General features: G+C 36.4%; 2 protein-coding genes across 9 annotated transcripts in view; both read right to left on the bottom strand.

Annotated features, from left to right (window-relative positions):
• Positions 1 to 330: 330 nt before the first annotated feature.
• LOC135087177 (neurocalcin homolog) overlaps positions 331 to 20,769 on the bottom strand; it is a 203,657-nt gene continuing 183,218 nt past the window's right edge. For 2 of the 6 annotated variants that reach the window (XM_063982020.1, XM_063982021.1), the window contains exons 2-6: positions 11,954 to 12,000; positions 11,697 to 11,876; positions 11,403 to 11,521; positions 10,574 to 10,762; positions 331 to 8,103 (exon numbers count right to left, since the gene is read on the bottom strand). In XM_063982020.1, the coding sequence (XP_063838090.1) occupies positions 7,909 to 8,103; positions 10,574 to 10,762; positions 11,403 to 11,521; positions 11,697 to 11,766 (573 nt within the window). In that variant the 5' untranslated portion in view covers positions 11,767 to 11,876; positions 11,954 to 12,000 and the 3' untranslated portion in view covers positions 331 to 7,908. The remainder of the gene's footprint in view (positions 8,104 to 10,573; positions 10,763 to 11,402; positions 11,522 to 11,696; positions 11,877 to 11,953; positions 12,001 to 20,769) is intronic. The other 4 variants (XM_063982022.1, XM_063982023.1, XM_063982018.1 and 1 more) reach the window with 2 other exon arrangements.
• The window catches only part of LOC135087179 (neuronal calcium sensor 2), a 191,913-nt gene continuing 183,198 nt past the window's right edge, over positions 12,055 to 20,769 (bottom strand). For all 3 annotated transcript variants that reach the window (XM_063982026.1, XM_063982027.1, XM_063982025.1), the window contains 4 exons: positions 19,884 to 20,002; positions 19,516 to 19,659; positions 19,150 to 19,278; positions 12,055 to 18,148 (listed from right to left, as the gene is read on the bottom strand). In XM_063982026.1, the coding sequence (XP_063838096.1) occupies positions 17,972 to 18,148; positions 19,150 to 19,278; positions 19,516 to 19,659; positions 19,884 to 19,994 (561 nt within the window). In that variant the 5' untranslated portion in view covers positions 19,995 to 20,002 and the 3' untranslated portion in view covers positions 12,055 to 17,971. The remainder of the gene's footprint in view (positions 18,149 to 19,149; positions 19,279 to 19,515; positions 19,660 to 19,883; positions 20,003 to 20,769) is intronic.

Genomic DNA, 20,769 nt, shown 5'->3' with positions numbered 1-20,769 from the left:
AATTAATACCCGTTTATTCCGCTACTAGCGCGCTAGACATCAATTGTTTTATCACCCTGTTAGGTAATTAACGTCGAGGTTCTTTGCGATGTAGGGATTTATATTGTTTATTTTTTAAGATGTGATCAGATACTGAACTAAGTAGACCGTTTGTGTACCTACTTACTTGTGGCTGTAAATGTCATTCATGATTTTATAATTCTTTAGTATTTTAATTAGGTATGAAGCCTTCCCGTCTTAATGCATAATGAATGATGGGTAAACAGCTACTGCATTAACTAAGTACATAGCCATAAGGTAAGTAAATAATAATTATAAAATAAAACACTGTTAGAGAGAAGAAAGATTTAATAAATAGATATAATAATTTTATTCTAAAACAGAGTATCAGAACTAGAAGGTCAATTTCAAAGAAAATGATGTTAGGAATCACAAATTGACTACACAGAACGATAAACTCTTGAGACAAAATGCATTTTAGATTTTCAAAGCGTTGCATAAAAAGTATGATCGTTTCACTCGATATATGTTGACGCCCTGAAACTTTTTAAATGTCTTTTATGATGTTCCACTGATCTTCAAGCTACTTACATCGTTTTAGATTAATATTTATTTAATATACTTACAAAATTGTCTCATAATTTTCATAAAGCGTCCTTGTGACTTCACCTACACCTATATGCATAATTATATAAATATCTATTTAAGTATCTATCTATACCTACACTAAAAAGTTTCAGTGCCCAATAGTTCAACAATCAAGTAGGTTGCTAACACTGACCAGTGACCATACCTTTTATTAAACCTTAAAACATTTAACTTTTGAGCCAAACATTTAATTTAAACTTCAGTAAGTTTCAGTGTACATAGATATACCATGGTACAATTTTCACAAAGAGCAGGGTGCTATTAAGAATAAAAATCGAACGATCGATATTTAAGCTGTGTACTCGTATCATGCGAAATGAAGACCGCGCCACGCCGATAATGGTTAAATTGTTTTGATATGTCATACACAACGATAGTGAAACACGATTTAATTTAACATCGGAGTTTAACCCGAATGTAAAGGTACCAATTTCTTACTTATGTACCACTACCACTCTTGTACGCGTACATTTGGTCCTTGGAATTGAAATTTTTCGAGAGTTTTGGTATTAATCAGAAACTAGTACATACAAATGTTCACTAAGTTGTTTCAACAGAATTAACATTTACGATCTGCCAAAATTCACTAAAAGTCAAATCAAAATGATGCTTTTTTATTTTCGCCTTCTTCCTAACAACTCTTCTCCATTATTGCTTGGTTTATGATACTCTTTGCTATAATCAGAAAAACACTCGTTTAAAGTTAATTTTTAATCATGTACTTACCTACTGTCAAGATAGAATCAGTACGCTATGCGTCTACACTTCCCTTGTTTAATCGTGCCTTTTGTAAAGTATTTCTTTGTATCTTGTATGGCATCATTTAAAAGCATAACTAAACCTTCCTTGTACTTAAATACATCCTAATTCTAGTTTGTACTGCATTCCAAAAAGGTCTATGAACAATTGAAACCTGTGACAGATCGTTACATAAACGTGAAATTAATACTCTCTCAGTAAATTACTAGCAATTGAATTCCAATTTTCATTGGTACAGTCAATATCATTGACGTTAGTTATAAGACTTTTAAGATATTATAATTCTAGGTAAAGGTTAACTAAAGAACTAGCTTCGACAATAACTTCACATTATGAACTTATAACGCTACTCTCGGGTCTTTTATGAAGTAATGTGATTGTCAGATTATGGCTCCACCCTGGGCCTACCACTACATCGCTTGGGGCAAACGGTCCATCCACCGACGACTCGCATGCGGTTAGTTGCCCAAAGTGGCCACCAGAGCGCGCCTCCCTCATCTCGAGTCAATAGCACCCTGTGTATTCAGGTAACGTACTCTCTAAGATACCTTCACGTATCAAACAATTATAATTATGCTAAACATGTATTAGTTATTCATAATTACAAAATGAAAAGTAATAATATAGATTTATTATCTAACAATCCTTTAATCTCATAGGACATTTTATGCACCATAGATTATATTCAGTGATGATAATAAATAGTGTCGAGCATAAATAAAGGAAGGCATAGTAAGCCTACGTGGATAGAGCGAAACCTATCTAACTAGGTGTTAAGAGGGAAATGGTGATCTCATAATAAGATAAATTTAGATAGTACAAGTATACAATACATACAATATGAACCGCCCTTGAGCTGTCAACGTTAACACCAATTAAGTAAAAATTAGCACCCTTGTAATGCTAGCAATAAACTAGAATGGTGCTACTAACTCTTCTAGGTAACCATAGAACTTTAAATGGATTTATTGTATTTATTGTAAAGGCCAAAAATTACATTCGTAGTTTATTCGTCTACTGCTTATAATACTGGAAGACCGAAAATCAACTGGCGTGTATAAAGAAATCAGACGATTTAAGGAAGGCTGGGCCGATACTAGTTTGTCGAAATTAATCCTTAATTATCTACATCGAAGACTGTGATGATTCGATTGAAAAAAATACTTAGTAAATGACCTAATAAGTAAGCGCATATTCAATAAATCATAAAAATCGGACCCATAGGGATAGCGTTTTAACAAAATATTATTATTATAAGTAATTACGTACAAAATTTATGGTGTCAGGTGAAAAGCATTACAAAATTTTAACCTATCTACGTAAAATTAAAAAAATGGAGAGACCATAGAGACAGTTCAATAATTTGGAAGCCAATAACAAACAGGTCTAATTAAATTCCACAACCAAAACCAAACTTTTCAACATTTGGTGATACTGTAATGTGACTAGATAGGTACCTAGCTTAATATTCTCTATTAACATGATTGTGATGATATTTTAATGCTATTTTATAAATTGAATATAAATGTTTAACAGAATATAAAAGTAATTATTTGTACAATAATCACACAAACTAATAAAATACAGTATTTTCTCGCTAATCAGCCGTTTTTTGTCAGACACAAGCCGTCGTATTTTGATTCAGAATTTTAGGATTTATCCTCAAATTATTATGATTTAATTATTTATTTATGATTTCATCAAGTTATTTATTTATTATCATACTTTTACAAGAAATATGTAGGCATATTGTTGATTACAAATTAAATAACTATATTTTAATTTGTTATTTATGTTGTGTTCATCAACACTACGTAAGTCTGCCTTTTTTGGTAATCAATGGAAGGATATGATTGGATGGAATTTTTGGGGGAGATTAGCGAATAAGTTGTGTATTTCTAATACGTACATATTATTCCTGATTAATATAATAAAAATATATTTTTCTTTGTAGCGGAAAACTAGTTTTAACCTTTCTAACATCCTGTAATCTTAATTAAATATAATTTACATACCAGCCCGGGCAAGGCCGGAACAAGTTACATGTCGTATAAAATGCATAAGAAACTAGGCTGGCTGAATTTGTAAAAAATCATAGGCCCACAGAAGTACGGAACACGCGATTAGTCGTGCAAGCACGGTCCGGGCGACGTTGCCGCTTCGCCGCGGCGCGCGCGCACAATGCATTTTTTTCTGTGAAACTACCACGTGTTTCGTGCGTACCCGGCTAATCTACGCGAACCGAGCAGCTAAGCTGTTTACAACTAATATCTAACAATAAATCAGACTTGGTCGATTGAAAACCTTTTATACAGAATTAACAACTAATTTCTAGAAACACAATTAAGCAAAATATTGATCAATGGATTTATTGAACTGTATACTAGTACGGCAGTTCACCTGACACCCACTAGACATCTTAAAGCAGTAGATAATTATTATTTGCCAGCGATAGATCGCAACCGATTATAGAATCAACTGCACAGTTGGAAGTTTTACAAAATGCGGTACAGCATTATATCACTATTGGTACTCCTGAAGAGAAACGACAGGGCCTGCTGATGCAGTTTGTAACATTGCTCAGGACTCTGATATATCTATTTAATAAAATACAAATAGGCAATAGGATACATGACACCATACAACATTAATTTATACAATAAGTATTCTGAGAATCATCATGGATTGACTGAAACCGTTACTTTCGGTGGTCTTATTTAGGAAAAGTACAGGATCAAGATAGAATTAACGTTTGCATCAGTTTCATTAAAAAGAAGAACATGAATAGTAAATTATTAATTGACTTTGGTTGAAAATATCGAGAAGCATCTTCAAAATAATGTCGGATGGTGCCTGTACCCTAATGTGTCCAGTATGAGACGTCACGACAGAAGAAATTACAAGTTACATAAATGACAGACATGGAAATATAACATTTACTATCGAATAAACGACAAATATTCGTAAAATCTGACGAACACCTAACAATCTGTACATAAATTTAAAATATAATATATTAAAAATATTGATTCTCTTTTACACTTCAACATCGAGATTTTAGAAATTTATTATTGCGGGGTTCCGTATTTTGTGGCGAGGCTGCGCGTGAACACTACCAATTTTACTGTAGCTCCTGGCAGCCGGCCGAGGCAGTTAGTACGGAGCTGCACTCGCGGCCAGTGACTGGTGCCAGCTCACAGGCTTTATGTGATCTGCCCGAGATATATTCCAGCTAGACTATGTCAAAGCACAACCCTACGGAACTATAGGGATATAGCTCTAAGCACCTTGTGCTGTACGAATTTACGAGTACTTCTAGCTAAGCGTCTGGCAGTAGTTATAATTAGGAATTCAGTTCATTAGTTTTATTATTTTATAATCTATAAGTGAATCATATTGAAACGAGATATCAACACACAGACTAGCTAGAATATAACCTTTTTTTTTCTATAAGTCGCAATAAGAATGGTCATTCAATGGCATAGCTTTTTAGCAGTTCTAGTACGAACCGAAATCTAGCAATTGAACGACTAACAACAGCGCTAGTCTTGAAGGCACGACTCGCCGGCATTCTTGTATGTACTTACATATGGCAAATATTGTAATCGATTCACATACTAGATACTTCAAATAGTCTACATAGATATAATATGTGAGGACGATGAAGCTGCGACTTGTACTCGTAAGAAGATATCAATATCCAATCAATTCCACAATAAAGACCATACAATGTTAGTTAAACACCGAAGCATACATTTAACACGTTAATAACCAAATTGTGCGAGAAATAAATAATTGTGCATTTGATTCGATATCCGTGGATAAAACTAGCTAGCTAACAGAGAAACGAAATAAAATGTCAATATATTATAAAGTAATTTTATAATACAAATAAAAATGAGAATCCATTCAAAATACATCAATAAAAAGCCATAAAAATAAATCTAAACATGAATGACAAAATTAAAGCGTGCATCAAATATTCGTGTTAGTAAAAGCCTAGTGAAAACAATAATTAGATTGCATTGCGTTAGTTAGTGGTAAGGCGGCGCGTGCGCCGAGTGAAGGCAGAAGCGTCCTTCACGCTTTAACAATACATAGATAATAAATACACGCATAGTCGACGACATAAACTTCTAAAACGTGATCTATAATCATACAAACATTGTAAAATGGAGCGCTGAGAATTGATTAGTGAGTGTTACGCTTGTTTTAGAAATTTATGTATATCTTTATACAAACTACACACGAAAATGATATTTTGTCTTAAAACACGCCATTTGTACGATTAATTCTCGCCGTGCGAAGATAAAGAGAAGCGGTGACGAGAGCACTGCCTACAGGTCAAACCTTAACATTTGCAGGTGAAATCATACGTCGTACGAGACTCGTAATCGCTAAATTTAAATAAAAGTAAACTGCAGTAAACATACTTAAAAATATTTTAGTAATATATGTCGGCTTATATTACAGTCAATAACTACCGGTTAGCTTACATAAACTGTGCTTGCTTAAAACGTGAACGCATAAAACATCTACTTGAAATACTACTTGCTTATAAGACGTATCAACTGTGGTGACCAACATGGAAAGCTATTATAATTTCAGGCCCGTATTATGAAACGATACCCAAAATCTGTTTTTATTATTGATGATATTCGGTTTTTTCAACCAAGACAATTTAACCCATAAGTTTTGGGTTCGATTCAGAATACGAGCCATAATATTATACAAATTTGCCATATCAGTAGATCTCTTGTTACTTTTAGAACAACAGCGGTATTTTGTACTATGTTGTTAGAAACACATATTTTACATTACATTTCAAATATACACAAAAATAATCAAGTGTTTGTGACACACAATCTAATATACATATTTATATTACAGAGTTATTGTCTTGAATCGCCAAGTGATCACCAACAGTTTAAGCAGTTCCTTCATCGGGTTTAACTTGCTATTGCTTACACCGGCAACACGAAAGAATACCAAACCTACTGTTAAAATGTAATATAACATAACACTATGTACGAAAAGATCCACAAATTAAAACAACAAAATAATTGATTGATAATACTTGGCTGACTCCAAAACTAAATAGTTTTTTAATTTTTTCTCATCCTTTAAAACTAAAACCTTAATATTATAAGCTATTTGAATAAATCAGCATAATATGTTTCGTATAATTAAAAATAATTGTACAAGTTATCGTTTATCATAATATCTGATTCCTTTGATGCGTTATTTCTTCTTATTGTGCTATGTCCGCTATCTCCCCAATGCAAGCGCCTAATAAACATTAATTTGTCAAAAATCAAATATTAAAATATGTATAATTTCATAAGGCAAAACGAGGTTAACTGATTGAGTGTATATGTATATAAATTATTATAATTTGAAATGCTCATACAATAAAAGTATGAATACCAGCTGTTTTGTAGGAGCTGCATTGAGAAAAAAGCTACGTAATACCGTATACTGCCATCTGTTGTAGTTCTATTGAACAACATAGGCGCACTGCCCCAAACGCTCCCTTGACGAGTCGCGACATCTATCGGCGACAGAGCAAACTACAATGTTCACCCGCAGATAGTAAGCCCGCGTCAACACTTAATTTAAACTGAAGAAATGGAAGAAAGGTTCGTCACAAGACACTGCGCTTATGTAGTTAAACACCATTTAATTGGAAGCGAATGTTTGAAGCTACGGAATTTTTATCTATAGGGTAAGGCTATAATTATACTTATAAGGTATATAGGAAAGACACAATAATAGTTTCAATATAAGATCTATGGTTGCAATACGAGATACCTTGATTCATTAAATCTACATGACCCTATTCAAACGAGTAACCCCAAAATTCTCATATTACAGCCATTTGTGATGCGTAGTGGAATACTAACGGATGGAAGTTTAGAGTTTAGCCTGGCGACCTCGGATGCACTGGCTGGCCGTGCAGATGGCACATCATGACTCCTGATTACAAGTCCTCTACGTCAGAAAAGTTTACATTAACATATCCATATTTATACATCTTCATTCTATAACGACCATTATCCTGTAGACTGGCTGCTGGCCAGGGAAAACTCCGTTACAAACTCAACAATTCAGGATTCAACTATACATTATTATCTTGCTTATAATTTCGTCGTTATTTTGTACCAATGATTTCAAGTTATTGCAATCTTACATTAATTAAATTTTACGAATAGCTGAATAGCTGAGAACATTAAAGGAACCCTCTCCCGAACCGTACGAAAGTAGCCCACTTTAGATGAAAATCCTGAACCATAACCTATGAATGATAACGTAAACATTGTCCTCGTAATCCCTATTTGAAGCAGCTGTACATTCTCAGCCAAGCAACAGGACAAGAATCTGTAGACTTCACTTATACGCCGCGCACTAGCTCTTACAAGCATGGTTATAGGAGTGATATTTATACTAACATTGTGGGTAGGTGAGGAGCGGGTGGTCTCGCGAGGTTTAGTATCGAGGGTATCACTGGGACTGCGGGTCGCACTGCAGGAGCCGCACGATGGAGGGGTCGCTCTTGGCGCCCTCTATGAACTCTTCGAGCGAGAGCTTCCCGTCCTTGTTTCGGTCCATCTGCCGGAATATTTTGTCGGTGCGCTTCTCCGGCGTAGACTCGTCTTCCGGCATCTTCATGACGGACCCCACCATTTTGTAAATGGCCTGAAAAATTACAGGGAAACATGTTAATAATGACTGAACTGCAGAAGAACTGCTGTCGTTTAGTTATTACTTACTATTCTTACTAAGCATTGCTATTGAATGCCTGCAGAATCATGAGCGTCTAGTAGTGAAAAGCGTACGCTGGCATTAATTATCTGTGGGCATGGAAATGATTGCTATTTTTCATTCATTTTCATTCTATGAAATGATGTTTTTGTTCATATTATGATTTCACATGTGAAATTTCACAGGCAATGATTTTTATTCGCAGTGTTATAATGTAGCTCTTTCATATAATGTGCTACTTTTAATGAAGTATGAATTATGATGAACGATTGCTAATTAGCTAAATTGAATGTCTGTTTATCAATAACAATATCTGTTTCATTTTATGTCGCACAACAAAAAACAAACAGTTTTACAGCACAGTATGTATGCAACAAACAATAACCGCGCGACTAGTGAAAAATCATTCATTTCATCTGCCTGCTATCTAATGAAACCATACGAATCGTGACAAGGAAATCTAAACCTTACACCTTTGAGTTTAAAGTTCATATTTAAAATGCCTATTTTTGTCCGTCATCACATCTCTCGTCCTTTTCTAAGACGCACATGATCAAATCATTCCTTCTTACTCGCTCGGTCGCTTGGCAGAGCTGCGCTCACGGACTTCACTCGAATGAATGAATGAAATTCATGTGATTCGTGATTTCGTTGACTGTGAAATTATAGCAGTCTATGTGAAGTAAAATAGCAGGTGTGATTAATGAAATTCATTTCAAATGATTTTTCACCTGCTATTCATGAAATGTTCCATGCCTAATAATTGTCTGTGAAGAAACAAATGCAGAGAAACCACTGTAGTATCTTGCTCGCGGTCTGTGTCAATATTTGCCGCTGCAGCATCACATGGATGTATTATATTACATATACAGGGTGTTAGGTAAATGGGTATATGAGCCGACACTTGCCCATGTTAACATGGTCATATAAATGGTATGGTGAAGTCAGAAAATTGATATCTTCATTTTAATTTTTCTAATTTTCATACAAAATAAATTTTATAAAATCCGATTTGTTACCCATTTACCTAACACCCTGTATAAGTAATTACTTACTGTGTCCGCTATAGATAATTTAGCCTACGTACTTACAGTTATACTCGTACTAACTAGCGGCCGCTTGCGACTTGGTACGCGTGGATCCCGTTTTAGCCCCTTAGGGTTGGAGTTTCGTAAAATCCTTTGCGGATGCCTACGTCATAACATCTACCTGCATGACAAATTTCAGCCCGATCCGTCCAGTGGTTTGGGCTGTGCTATCAACGATAGATCACTATGTCAGCCAGTCAATCTTCACTAGGTGGGAGAATCGCTAAAATCAAGTGGCAGTGGGAGGGGCACATAGCTCGCAGAGCTGATGGCCGCTGGGGCAGAAAAGTTCTCGAGTGGCGACCACATGCCGGAAGACGTAATAATATGTGCGCCCACTAGGTGGACCGAAGAACTGGTGAAGGTCGTGGGAGGTGCCTGGATGCGGGCGGTGCAGGACACGTCTTTGTGAAAATCCTTGGGGAAGACCTTTGTCCAGCAGTGGACGTCATTTGGCTGAAGCGAACGAATGAACTAACTAGGTGGGTCTCATTAAAAGCAAATTTCGTTAGAGGCTAAACTGTCGATCCTGGCTAAACAAAAGTTACCGAACTGGGAACGAGAAGTGGGATTAGTCCTGTATACTTCCAGTGACAATCTCGAACATCTGTGACCGTTGCAGTCAACGTCTAACATGGAGAAAGCCCCACTTAATATTCTGCTAGTTTCCCGAGCAAGGTGTTTCAAGACAGTAAGCTATCCTCGAGACTACCCATCCTATACTAAATAAATATAAAATCGGATTTGTATGAAAATTAAAATAATTAAAATGAAGATATCAATTTTCTGACTTCACCATACCATTTATGTGACCATGTTAACATGGGCTAGTGTCGACTCATATACCCATTTACCGTTAGGTAGACCTCAACTAGTATACAGGGTGTTAACCCTGTATACTAGTTGAGGTCTCATTGAATGTCAAATTGTATGTCTTGGTTATACAGGAGCTGCCGTGGTGGGAATAGTCCCATATACTTACAGTGACAATCTCGAGCATCTCCTGCCGCGAGATGTACCCGTTACCATAAAGATCGTGCATGGAGACGGCCTACTTGAGCTTCTGTTCCAGTTTTCCGCGCGAGTTGCGTTAGATACAGGAGTTGCCGACGAGGGAGCGAGAGGTGGGAAAAGTCCAGAATACTTACAGTGACAATCTCGAGCATCTCTTGCCGCGTGATGTATCCATTGCCGTCGAGATCGTGCATGGAGACGGCCTACTTGAGCTTCTGCTCGTTTTCCACGCGAGGTGAGTTAGATACAGGAGTGAGTTGCCGACGTAGGAACGAGAGGTCGGAAAAGTCCAGTATACTTACAGTGACAATCTCGAGCATCTCTTGCCGCGAGATGTACCCGTTGCCGTCGAGATCGTACATGGAGAAGGCCCACTTGAGCTTCTGCTCAAGTTTCCCGCGCGAGGTGACGCTCAGCGCGCAGAGAAACTCTCGGAAGTCTATCGTGCCGTCTCCATTCGCGTCGAATGTCCGGAACACGTGCTCTGCAAACTGAAAGCATGCAAGCATTTAATGCAGAACTTCACCGGTAGATGGCGATTTATACAGATTTAATTGTTTGGAATAAAAAACTTATGTAGGTATTATCTGTATATATGTTACGGTCAAAGTGATAAATGTGAAAATTATGAATAATAGCCGGTTATTATGAATAATTACCGCATGATTTGGTAAATGTGATTAATATGAGGTCATTTATGTGTGTATAAAACTAAATAGGCGGCTTAGGGGTGGCCCAAGGGCCACCCCCGCCGCACCTTAACCTATTTTTCACTTTAAATCAAAACATTATGTTATAGGCATCATGGAAAAGTAATATTATGCAAGAAACATTCCAAACTCATTATGCCAAATTATATTAATATATGATATCAAAACGTTCAAAAGTTTGGCTGTACACGAGCACATACACAAGATGTTGTTCTCTTTTATGAATTTTTTTAGTAGGAAGGTTGAATTATTAAATAATCACTGTTAAATGTGATTAATTTATCACTTTTACCGCAACTGTCGGTAATTATTCATAATAACCGGTTATTATTAATAATTTTCAATTTATCACATTAACCGTAACATATAAATATGTGACAGTATTTTTAATAAATAAATATTATATTATGCTGGTACGTACCTTACTGGCATCTCCATACGGGAAGAAATTCCCATATATTTTCTTAAATTCTTCTACAGATAAGTGACCACTGGGACAATCTTTTAAGAATCCCTTGTACCATTCTTGTATTTCGGCGTCTGTTAAAAAATAAAGCGATGCATTAGTGTATTGATTTTAATACGTATTAATGATATATGTGATTTATTATATTTATATTACAGATTTTTCTTGTTCAGTTTTGTTTTTTAATATTTTTTTACACTTTTAAAGCATAGATTTTAGTACATACTTTCATTGTTAGTTCATTATTACCTGAAAATTCCGTATTCTGCTTCAGATCTTCTAAGACCTCAGGCTTTAGTTTGCTATTTTGTTTACCCATCTTTGTGATGCTAAGCCAAATTATGTGATATAGGACGTTATAATACTTTACACAACCTGTTCTTTCAGTTAGTCAGATCTTGGGCCCTAAAACAGATATTTTCACACAAACTTTTACACAAAATGTAGTTAATCAAATTATTACAACATCTATATTTATACACACACTTGAAAAATACAACAAATACCTTTTGATTAAACTCCAAGCATTGTTACTCGTTCATTCGACTTAATTCTTAAATATAATTAAAAGGTAAAAAAATAAAGAAGCAAAAAAAAACTGAACGAATTACGAACTATTTTCTTTTTGTAATTTGTATATTATACATGAATAGGCAAAATGTGAATCATTAAAAATATGTATTTGAAAAGTACATCAGAGTTGAGGGTATTGTATCCATCTATTACAGGTGCCAAGGTACTACTCTAATACGGGGACTAAGTTAATATTGACAACACCGCTTTAGGTAATATTGAGTGTGTACCATGCAAATATACATTTTTGCAAATGAAGTTTACAGTTTTGTCAAGACAGAACCTAGTGTTATTCGTAAATTATGTTAACTGGGCAATACAACTGGTAAGTAACGGAGGAAACTGTATGATAAAACTATCATGCCTGCCAATTTCTAGAATATTAAAAATTTCGTTTTACAAAATTTGAACTTTTTATGCTAATAAGATAAAGAGGCCAACAGAGATTTGATGTTATTAATTCAAGTTCTTTTTAGTTAGCCAATACTTAATTTACCTACGTGCAACTATTACACATTTAGGTACACATTAAATATAAATTTGAATTTTTAATATTAAATTTCGTTTACAAAAAGCTTGCGGCAAGTACTGGCTTAGTTTCGGACTAAGAAAGTTGACACAGGACGCTGTAAATTTTAAGGGCTAATTTATTTCCAAAATTCTATGGCCACATAGTGCGTTTCGTAGCTAAATTCACATCTTAAAACGTACCTATTCTATTACATATACTATAGAAATAAATAATACACAGTGTATTAAATGAATTGTGCTTGATGCTTACTATAAAATACAATTATTATGCATAAACTACACAACTAACACAAAAATTGATCAAATATGTTCATCGGTGTACATCATCAAAGTTAATATTTAACTGGTTGAACGAACCGGAGGCAATTTCGGCGGTGGAACTTACAAGTCGAAGATGCACTGCATTTGCCGATTGGTGAAATACTGTTACAATTTTCTTTAAGTAAGGAGAAGAGTGGTCTTCTCTCTGCAAATCTCGTCTTAGATAATTTCATACATACACGATCTGACTTTCAATCAAAGGCATTGAATCAAGAACAGGTAAGTATTCAGATAACTTCACAATTAAACCTTAACCTCGATGGTCGTGTACACGTCTAATACTAAAATACTACTCTGTCAATAATTGAATACTGCGTTATAATGAAAAAATCTTATTAGGCGCGCACTCGGTCTTGCTCTAGCGAAATGTTTCACCCGCACGGACAATACGGACATACAAAGTAGTGCGCACAATCACCGCTCTACTCGCTTTGTAATTAATATATCATAGTAAAATTACCTTAATAATAATATTGACAGAGTAATAATACACCCAAGTAGGCTTACAATTTTATTTATTGAGATTGATAATTGAGACCAAGAAGAAATTCTATAAAATGACCTGACGAAAAAGGAAAATCACAGATGAAATAGTTGTACTTAATGACAACTATGGAAAGTTACGCGGAGACAGTAAATTAGTCGACATTGTTGGTGAAGCGCACTAAGTACGGAAATCACCGTCTCGATCAAGCGCCATTACATTATCATTTTGTGCGTAGCAGATGTTGACACATTTTTACAATTCGTATTTTTTCCAATTTTTTTTTATTACATGGCACAATTATAAACATAATACTAATTAAGCATACGAAACATGGCAACTTTTCACATTCATTTACTCATATCACTACAGAGTTGAGATTTATATTAAAAAGAGATATAATGTATAGTGCGGTGCCGCGTACGTGCGTTACGCTCCGAAAGGAAGTTGAAGTCCTTATGTGTACATAGATTGAGGACAAAGAGAAACGAGTAAGTACTAACTACTAAGACTACCGTGTAGCCCCGTTTACGATAATAGCAACTGACATAGGCCTGGGTCGCGTACTAATGCCAATAACAAAACCTAATTGACCGAAGGAAATTTTATTTCTCAGTTATTGAGATATGTTATATTCGCTTGAAACTTATATTACGTGTAAATATCTGAAAAGTACGCTGTGGTTTCTCCACAGCTTTGTCAGCTTAAAAGGCGCGCGCGCGTTATGGCAACTGAAATTGAACCAATTTTAGTTGAATTAAAATCCAATTTTGTGATATGTCACACAACACCCTGTCTACGAGAACTACCTTCAGGTCCAAGATGAGTTATTGATCCCTCTTCTTTAATTGTATAAAATTCAGTCATTTCATTTCAATCATTTTTAAAAGTAAATTGTTCCTATGTTTCTCATTCTCGTTAATTGTTTGTTGCAGAACATTTGATCTCGTCTCAGTTCAGGGAAATGTTATAAATGAAGTATTAATGAATGTGAAATTATTAAAACGTAAAAAATTACAATTTCGCTCGGATGTATTATGCTAGATCATCAAAGAATAAAATGATACACCTAGGAGTGATACAATACAATGGGTAGAATAAATTATGCATTACAAAAATACTTAAATAGAATTCATTCATTAATGTACTCATTACGTTGGAATGTACATAATTATTCAATAATATAATAATTCAAAAGTTAGTTTAGTGCATAATGCTTACATTCTATTTCACAAAGTCAGTTTAAAAGCCTTATTCAACTATTAAATTGTAATCCAAAATATTATACTTCAAGACCATTAATTTATTATATTTATACAAATCAAAGACTTGGCCTCCGATCTTCAATGGTATACTTATACAAATTTGATTTTTGATTTAAAATTGAAGCAGCGTTATTCCTAAAATGCTCCTTTGAAACATTGTTGTGACAAGTATTTTAAGAATACTTGAAGAAAACCGCGTCTTGGCGAAATGCGCAGTTATATTGACCGGGAATTTGTGCGATCCATATTAAATTACATTCAATTAAAACATTTGGAAACAAACTTAGAACTATGTTGACGATTCGCGACCCCTTTCTCTGCGTTGCCATCGTGAAATTTAACAAAAACTACACAAAATTAAGCAACAACATCAACAAAATATACTAAAAGCTAAATATACAAACTAAAATTTGTGACTAGGGCACACTAACATATTTGGTACGTAAATGATAAATTCAAGGCGAATTTGGCATTTGGTGAGTTAAGGAGAGTTTGCGAACGTAAGGTAACTTGGAAAATATAAATGAACAGACGATGATCAGTAACGTATTTACAGAGAACTAGAAGGCACAGTAGTGGGGAAATGATGTGAACGCCTACAATACTCAGCGTAAAAATAACTTATGTCGTTATTACTAGAGTTGAAATTTCAAATATTAATTTTTATAGCCCTAAATTGTATAAAGAGAAAAACTCATTTATATTTAAAGCTCAGAAATAATGAAGGGATAAGAAGCTCATAGAGGAGTTGGTTTAGAACCGACCTTGAAAATGGTGAAGATCCCTGATGAATGAACAAACGAAAACAACGATATTATACATATAAATAATACAAATTTTGTTACCCATGTAAAATGTTACGGTTACTTTAATAGAACTTACATAGATCGCCTGAACAGAAGTGGCCAGAGTGAGAGCCTCAACTCCGGCCCACTCTGTTTGCAGTTTGCACACCGCTACACTAATAGTTGTCTTAATAGTATAATTAAAGATTGACATTAGTTTATACTGTGCAGTTATTCCACGGATAGGAGGAAGGTTGAACCAGACAGATCGAGTACATCAGGGTTTATACGAGTATCATCTAAGAGGTGAACGGTTCGGACACATTATGTACTTATACTATTCGCGAAGTGGACAGTCCGACAACGACAGAAACTTCATAATAATCGACATACATTTTATCATTCTTAAATACCGATAGGAATGGACAATTTTAATACTCGAAAGCCACCGACGGCGTCGATGCTTATATAAATATATTTTTTACAAATCGACAAAAATGTTTGACCCAAAAGCGTGGGAAGCGCAGGTCGATCATTCTTCAAGAGGTGGAGGGGTGTACAGATGTTACGTCCCATTGGCGTTGTTAACCATTTTGGCTTCTGTTTTTAGAGCAGCGATTTAGGTTGGAAACGCAGTGTGGATCAAACATGTATGCAATCAATCGCTCTACTCGGAGTTTATTCCGGCCGCGTTTGGTTACGCCCGCACACAACTGACTGCATCCCACAAAAAGACACACACAAACTAGACTGCCTCAGCTGAACTGTCGCGAAATACGGTAATAAATCTACGCACAAGGGGTGGTTTTGTATAAACTATGCATGCAAACCAAGCGTATGTTACACGCAACAGTTTATACGAAATTGCACCTTAGATGAATTGTGCTACAAACACACCGCGGCACGGTTAGCGTGCACAGACCTTAATCCATCGCTCGGAAACCGATTCAGTGAAACGTCCGCCCCACAAAAGGCACGGGCGCATATTTTCGCGAAGTTACTTCCACACGGGCGCGGGGTTGGTTCACCAGCGCGATGCATAAAATAATATTTTCACGAGCACCGCACTTGTTACAATGCAAGACTCGGTTGCGAAAAACTCTATAACGCCGCGTCATTAAACGACGAAACATACTGTGCTCTGCGAGTCGGGGTTCAGCTTAAGGTATTTTACTGAGGGCATTTTTAGAGCGTTCGCTTGTTTTTGATGTGATCGATGACCCCGTTTGTATCCCTCGATGAAACATCTAAAATTGTTACAGTGAATTTGACTTTCTGAGTTTCAGAATTTAGTCGCCAAACAAGGTTTTTGACAAGATGATAAATTTGATACTTATTTCTGATTCCAAAATTATTGGTTTAATATGTGTGTGTCTTTTGGCCTTCTTTTAAATAGTTTTAAGAACCGAAATAGGAAAGCCTGCGGTCCTAATGAGCGAACTTCTCGCTGTGTATCGGTTGTTTGGTGCAGGTATTTTCTGGTCAACGGCACATATAGTAATTGGCCAGCGGGAGAGTCTGGTAGGGGCGAGCGGCCGGGTTTGCATACATGTCTGTTTGTTGACGTACACAGTACGCGTGTTCTCTGTGCGCTGCGCAAACAGCGTCCGATCAGACACACACTGCGGCCTGCGCAGTTAGAAACTGAAGCACACGATTTACCCAACATTTTCCGCATGTTAGCGACAGTTTATTTAACAAACATTGAAGTTCGTAATGCACACGGGAAATTCGAATTTTCCGACTGATTTTCTAGCCGGATTACTGAAAGGCTAACTGTATGCTGTGATAATTGAGGTGATCGGTGAATATTTGAGAAATTATGCCACCAGTCTCTAACTTAGCATGGTAACCGTGCGCAGAAGCGTTAGAAGTCACATGCTGCGGCATGAGAGTGTGACCTGCCCCACTCATGCCTGTCACACGACAGCCCACGTTCAAAAGTTACTCGAAAATTTAACCGTGCCATTGAAAACATAAATATTTCCGATATCACGGTTGGCAAAAAGCCCGTCGTTTGTCGGAGTATGCTGAATACATATTTGCCCACAATTGGTTTGTTCGGGCGGGCGTACACTACGGATAAAAATCAGTTGGGGTGTATATGGAGGTTGGTTGGTACTAGTGTGATAGTTGTGAGAAAGTTCGCAAATAACACATCAGTATTGGAACGCAGCTGTATGCTGTCGTGTGGACAGAGAGCCACGGGGATCGTAAGGTACAAACAGCACCACTCTTACGTTTCAGAGTTCTAGACAAACACTCACATTACAATTTTCAAGTTCAAATGTTACGGTGTGCTTTGAAAATCTACGATGATGTTACCATCAACGCATCCACACAAGCTCTGTAACTAGCAGAAATTTACTTTTTCGAATCAGAATTTGGTTATGCAACCAGCAGTTCTTTGATATAAAACCAAACTGCGAGTTATCAAATTGAATGGAATGCAATTGGAATTTGATGTTCTTACAGGCAGCTCAAACTGTTGTGACTTGTGAATGCATCAGATGGTGATGCTGTTTGTACAAGGGTAGGGGCGGGTAAGGGTTGCCGCTCTGGCGCTTAGGGCGCAAGCATCTTGGACAGCTCCTCGTCCTGGAGGCAGCCCTTGAGGAACTCGTCCTGCGTGAGCTGCCCGTCGTTGTTCTCGTCCATCTTGGCGAAGATGTTCTTGGCACGCTCCTCGGCGGAATCGGCCGGCCTGTTACTTGAGCACGCGCCAAGCATGTCATAGATCGCCTGCGGATACATTGTAGATAGTTATCAATTACATTTTTTTGTTACTATACAGCCGAGTCGATACGATTATTTATTAAGGAACTTGACAATATATCCTTACAATATTTTTTGTTGGCAGACTTCATTTTAGATAGCAACACTGTTACTCGATATCAATGTTAAATATTTGTTAAACTAAAGTTTGACATGAATAATGAATGCAATTCATCGTCCTTTTTGCAATAAAATGCAAAGAAGCCACTTTGAGATCCACTAATTCTCCTAAAGCACGTTTGAAGACGCTACAAGTACATACACATTATAGTAAGCATGCAACAATTACTCGCATAATTGAGCCAATTGTGCTGGTCCTAATTTGATAATGCTGTATTAATAGCCCTTTCACACAGCGGGATTAGATCCGCGCGAACCTAACACCTCGTTGCATTGTTACAAAGCATCCGTAATCTCTAATTAGGGCACAATCTAAACATGCTATAATCTGCCCGTGGCACGTGACGTCACGTAATTAATGCGGGCTCGCATGTCCATTCATAATTAATATGTAAATAGAATGCCATTCATGAACGCATAGGGAAATAATCGGTCAAGAGCAAGTAAACTAGAGGAGAGATCCGTAGTTCCGTGCATTTCACAAGACTTTATTTTTTCTTTGAAGTAAAATAAAAATATATTAATATAATATTTTGTGGCTTGCAATGTGTAAAGAATACACATCAAAATAAAAAATATTCAGTCGCACAAAAATTCCGATGAATAATTTCATATTCAATTTTATAACTCTATTTTTTCAAAACGTATAGGCATGTATAAAACAAGATTTTACAGTAGCACTAACTGGGATTAAAATTAATCGTCAGTTGGCTTCGATAAAGAATAATAATCGTAAAGAATAATTAAAGTCAAGTTCCTTTTAATCGACGACTGCAGCCTTCGTTTACCTTCGTTTACATAAAAAAATACAAAATTCAAAGAACACAAATTGGCCAATTAATACTAACCTGAACAATCTTGGTCATCTCCTGGATATCAATGACCCCGTTTCCATCCACGTCGTACATGCGGAAGGCCCACTTCAGCTTCTCCTCAGGAGTGCCGCTCGATGTTACATGAATCGCCTGCAGAAATTCCTACAACAAACACATTCAACTCGATACAGGGTAAGACTTCCTCAGAGCAAACAACACAGAACAAGGAAGTCGCTTGTTCAACTAACTCAACAACACTTCAAGTGTTAGCAATCAAGAATAACGTTGATTAAAGTCTAGTCAAACTCGCACTTAGCAGTTGAGACTTCGCCAAGCATTTACAATTAGTTTTCGCCAGCCAATCGCGTGATTGCAATTGAAAACGTTTGGGAATGTTACCTTAAAGTCTATGTATCCGTTCTTGTCCATGTCGAATGTGCGGAACACGTGGTCGCAAAACTCAACAGCGTTGCCCGAGGGGAAGAACATCTTGTACATGTCCACGAACTTGGCGGGCGTTAGTCTTCCATTGGGGCAGTCTTGCTGGAATTGTGAAAACAATACGCATGACACAGAGAAATAGCGAAGCCCAAACGTAAATAATACCACGATAAAACTAACAAATTGTAACGACAGCGATAAATCGTAATAGGTTAGAAAAAGAAAACGAATTGCCCGTCGTTAGCGAAGGAGGTCCTGATTGGTATAATATTTTCAGGGGAGATTCGGAAAATTATGACGACATCAATCACGCGCCGCCGGCTCACCTTGAAACCTTTGTACCACTCCTTGATGGTGGTCTCGTCGTACGACGTGTGGGTCTTGAGGAAGTCCATGTCCTCCTTGGTGAGTTTGTCTTTACTGACGAAGCAACCCATTTTGATTCCTGTAACAATAGAAACACCGATTTAGATTTGAAAAGCAATTCGCATTCCACAAGCATTATTAGAAATGAAAATTACACCATTTGTAATTTAAGCTCTCCAAATTCGATGGATACAAACAACATCCGACTAAGTAAACAATTATATTAATTCGTTAAACATTAGTTACTAATGCTAACAATCGAATGTCAATATTGAATTCTGTATGAAGCGGCGCAGTGTGCCTATAATAGGGAATTCATAGCGTTGTTAACATTAAATTCATTAACTAAATATAAACTCCGCAGTGGTTTAGACTAAAATTTGAGCGCACTTTTGGTATTATTTGGGAGCACAGCGTGAATATGCGACAAAGCAAAATGTGCCTTTGTATTTAATGCAGTAAAATAACGACACCGCATATTCTAGGCAGCTAGGTGTACCTATGATGCTTTCACGTTCTATCTCGAAAATGGTGTATGATATAAAATATTGTCTGCTTTCAAATGTGTACAGAATTTCCATCAATAACGCCATAAATCATGAAAACAAGACAGAGACGAAAAAGCAACGTTATATCTAGATGACCTTTGACCTTGAATATTTTGACTCGAATTCACGAGATTTATTTAAAGTTTGGATATCTTTCGATCTCGGGCTTAATCTGAATTGACTGGAAAGTGCGTCGCAATAATGCTCCAAAACGTAGTTTTGTATCTGTTCATTTTAGAATGGTGGACAATAAAAAGTATCTCAATGTTTGTGAGTGCAATATCCCATTACATTTGCC

Source organism: Ostrinia nubilalis, chromosome Z (assembly GCF_963855985.1).
Source record: "Ostrinia nubilalis chromosome Z, ilOstNubi1.1, whole genome shotgun sequence".
NCBI classification, from domain to species: Eukaryota; Metazoa; Arthropoda; class Insecta; order Lepidoptera; family Crambidae; genus Ostrinia; species Ostrinia nubilalis.
This window is presented reverse-complemented; position numbering and strand designations above follow the sequence as displayed.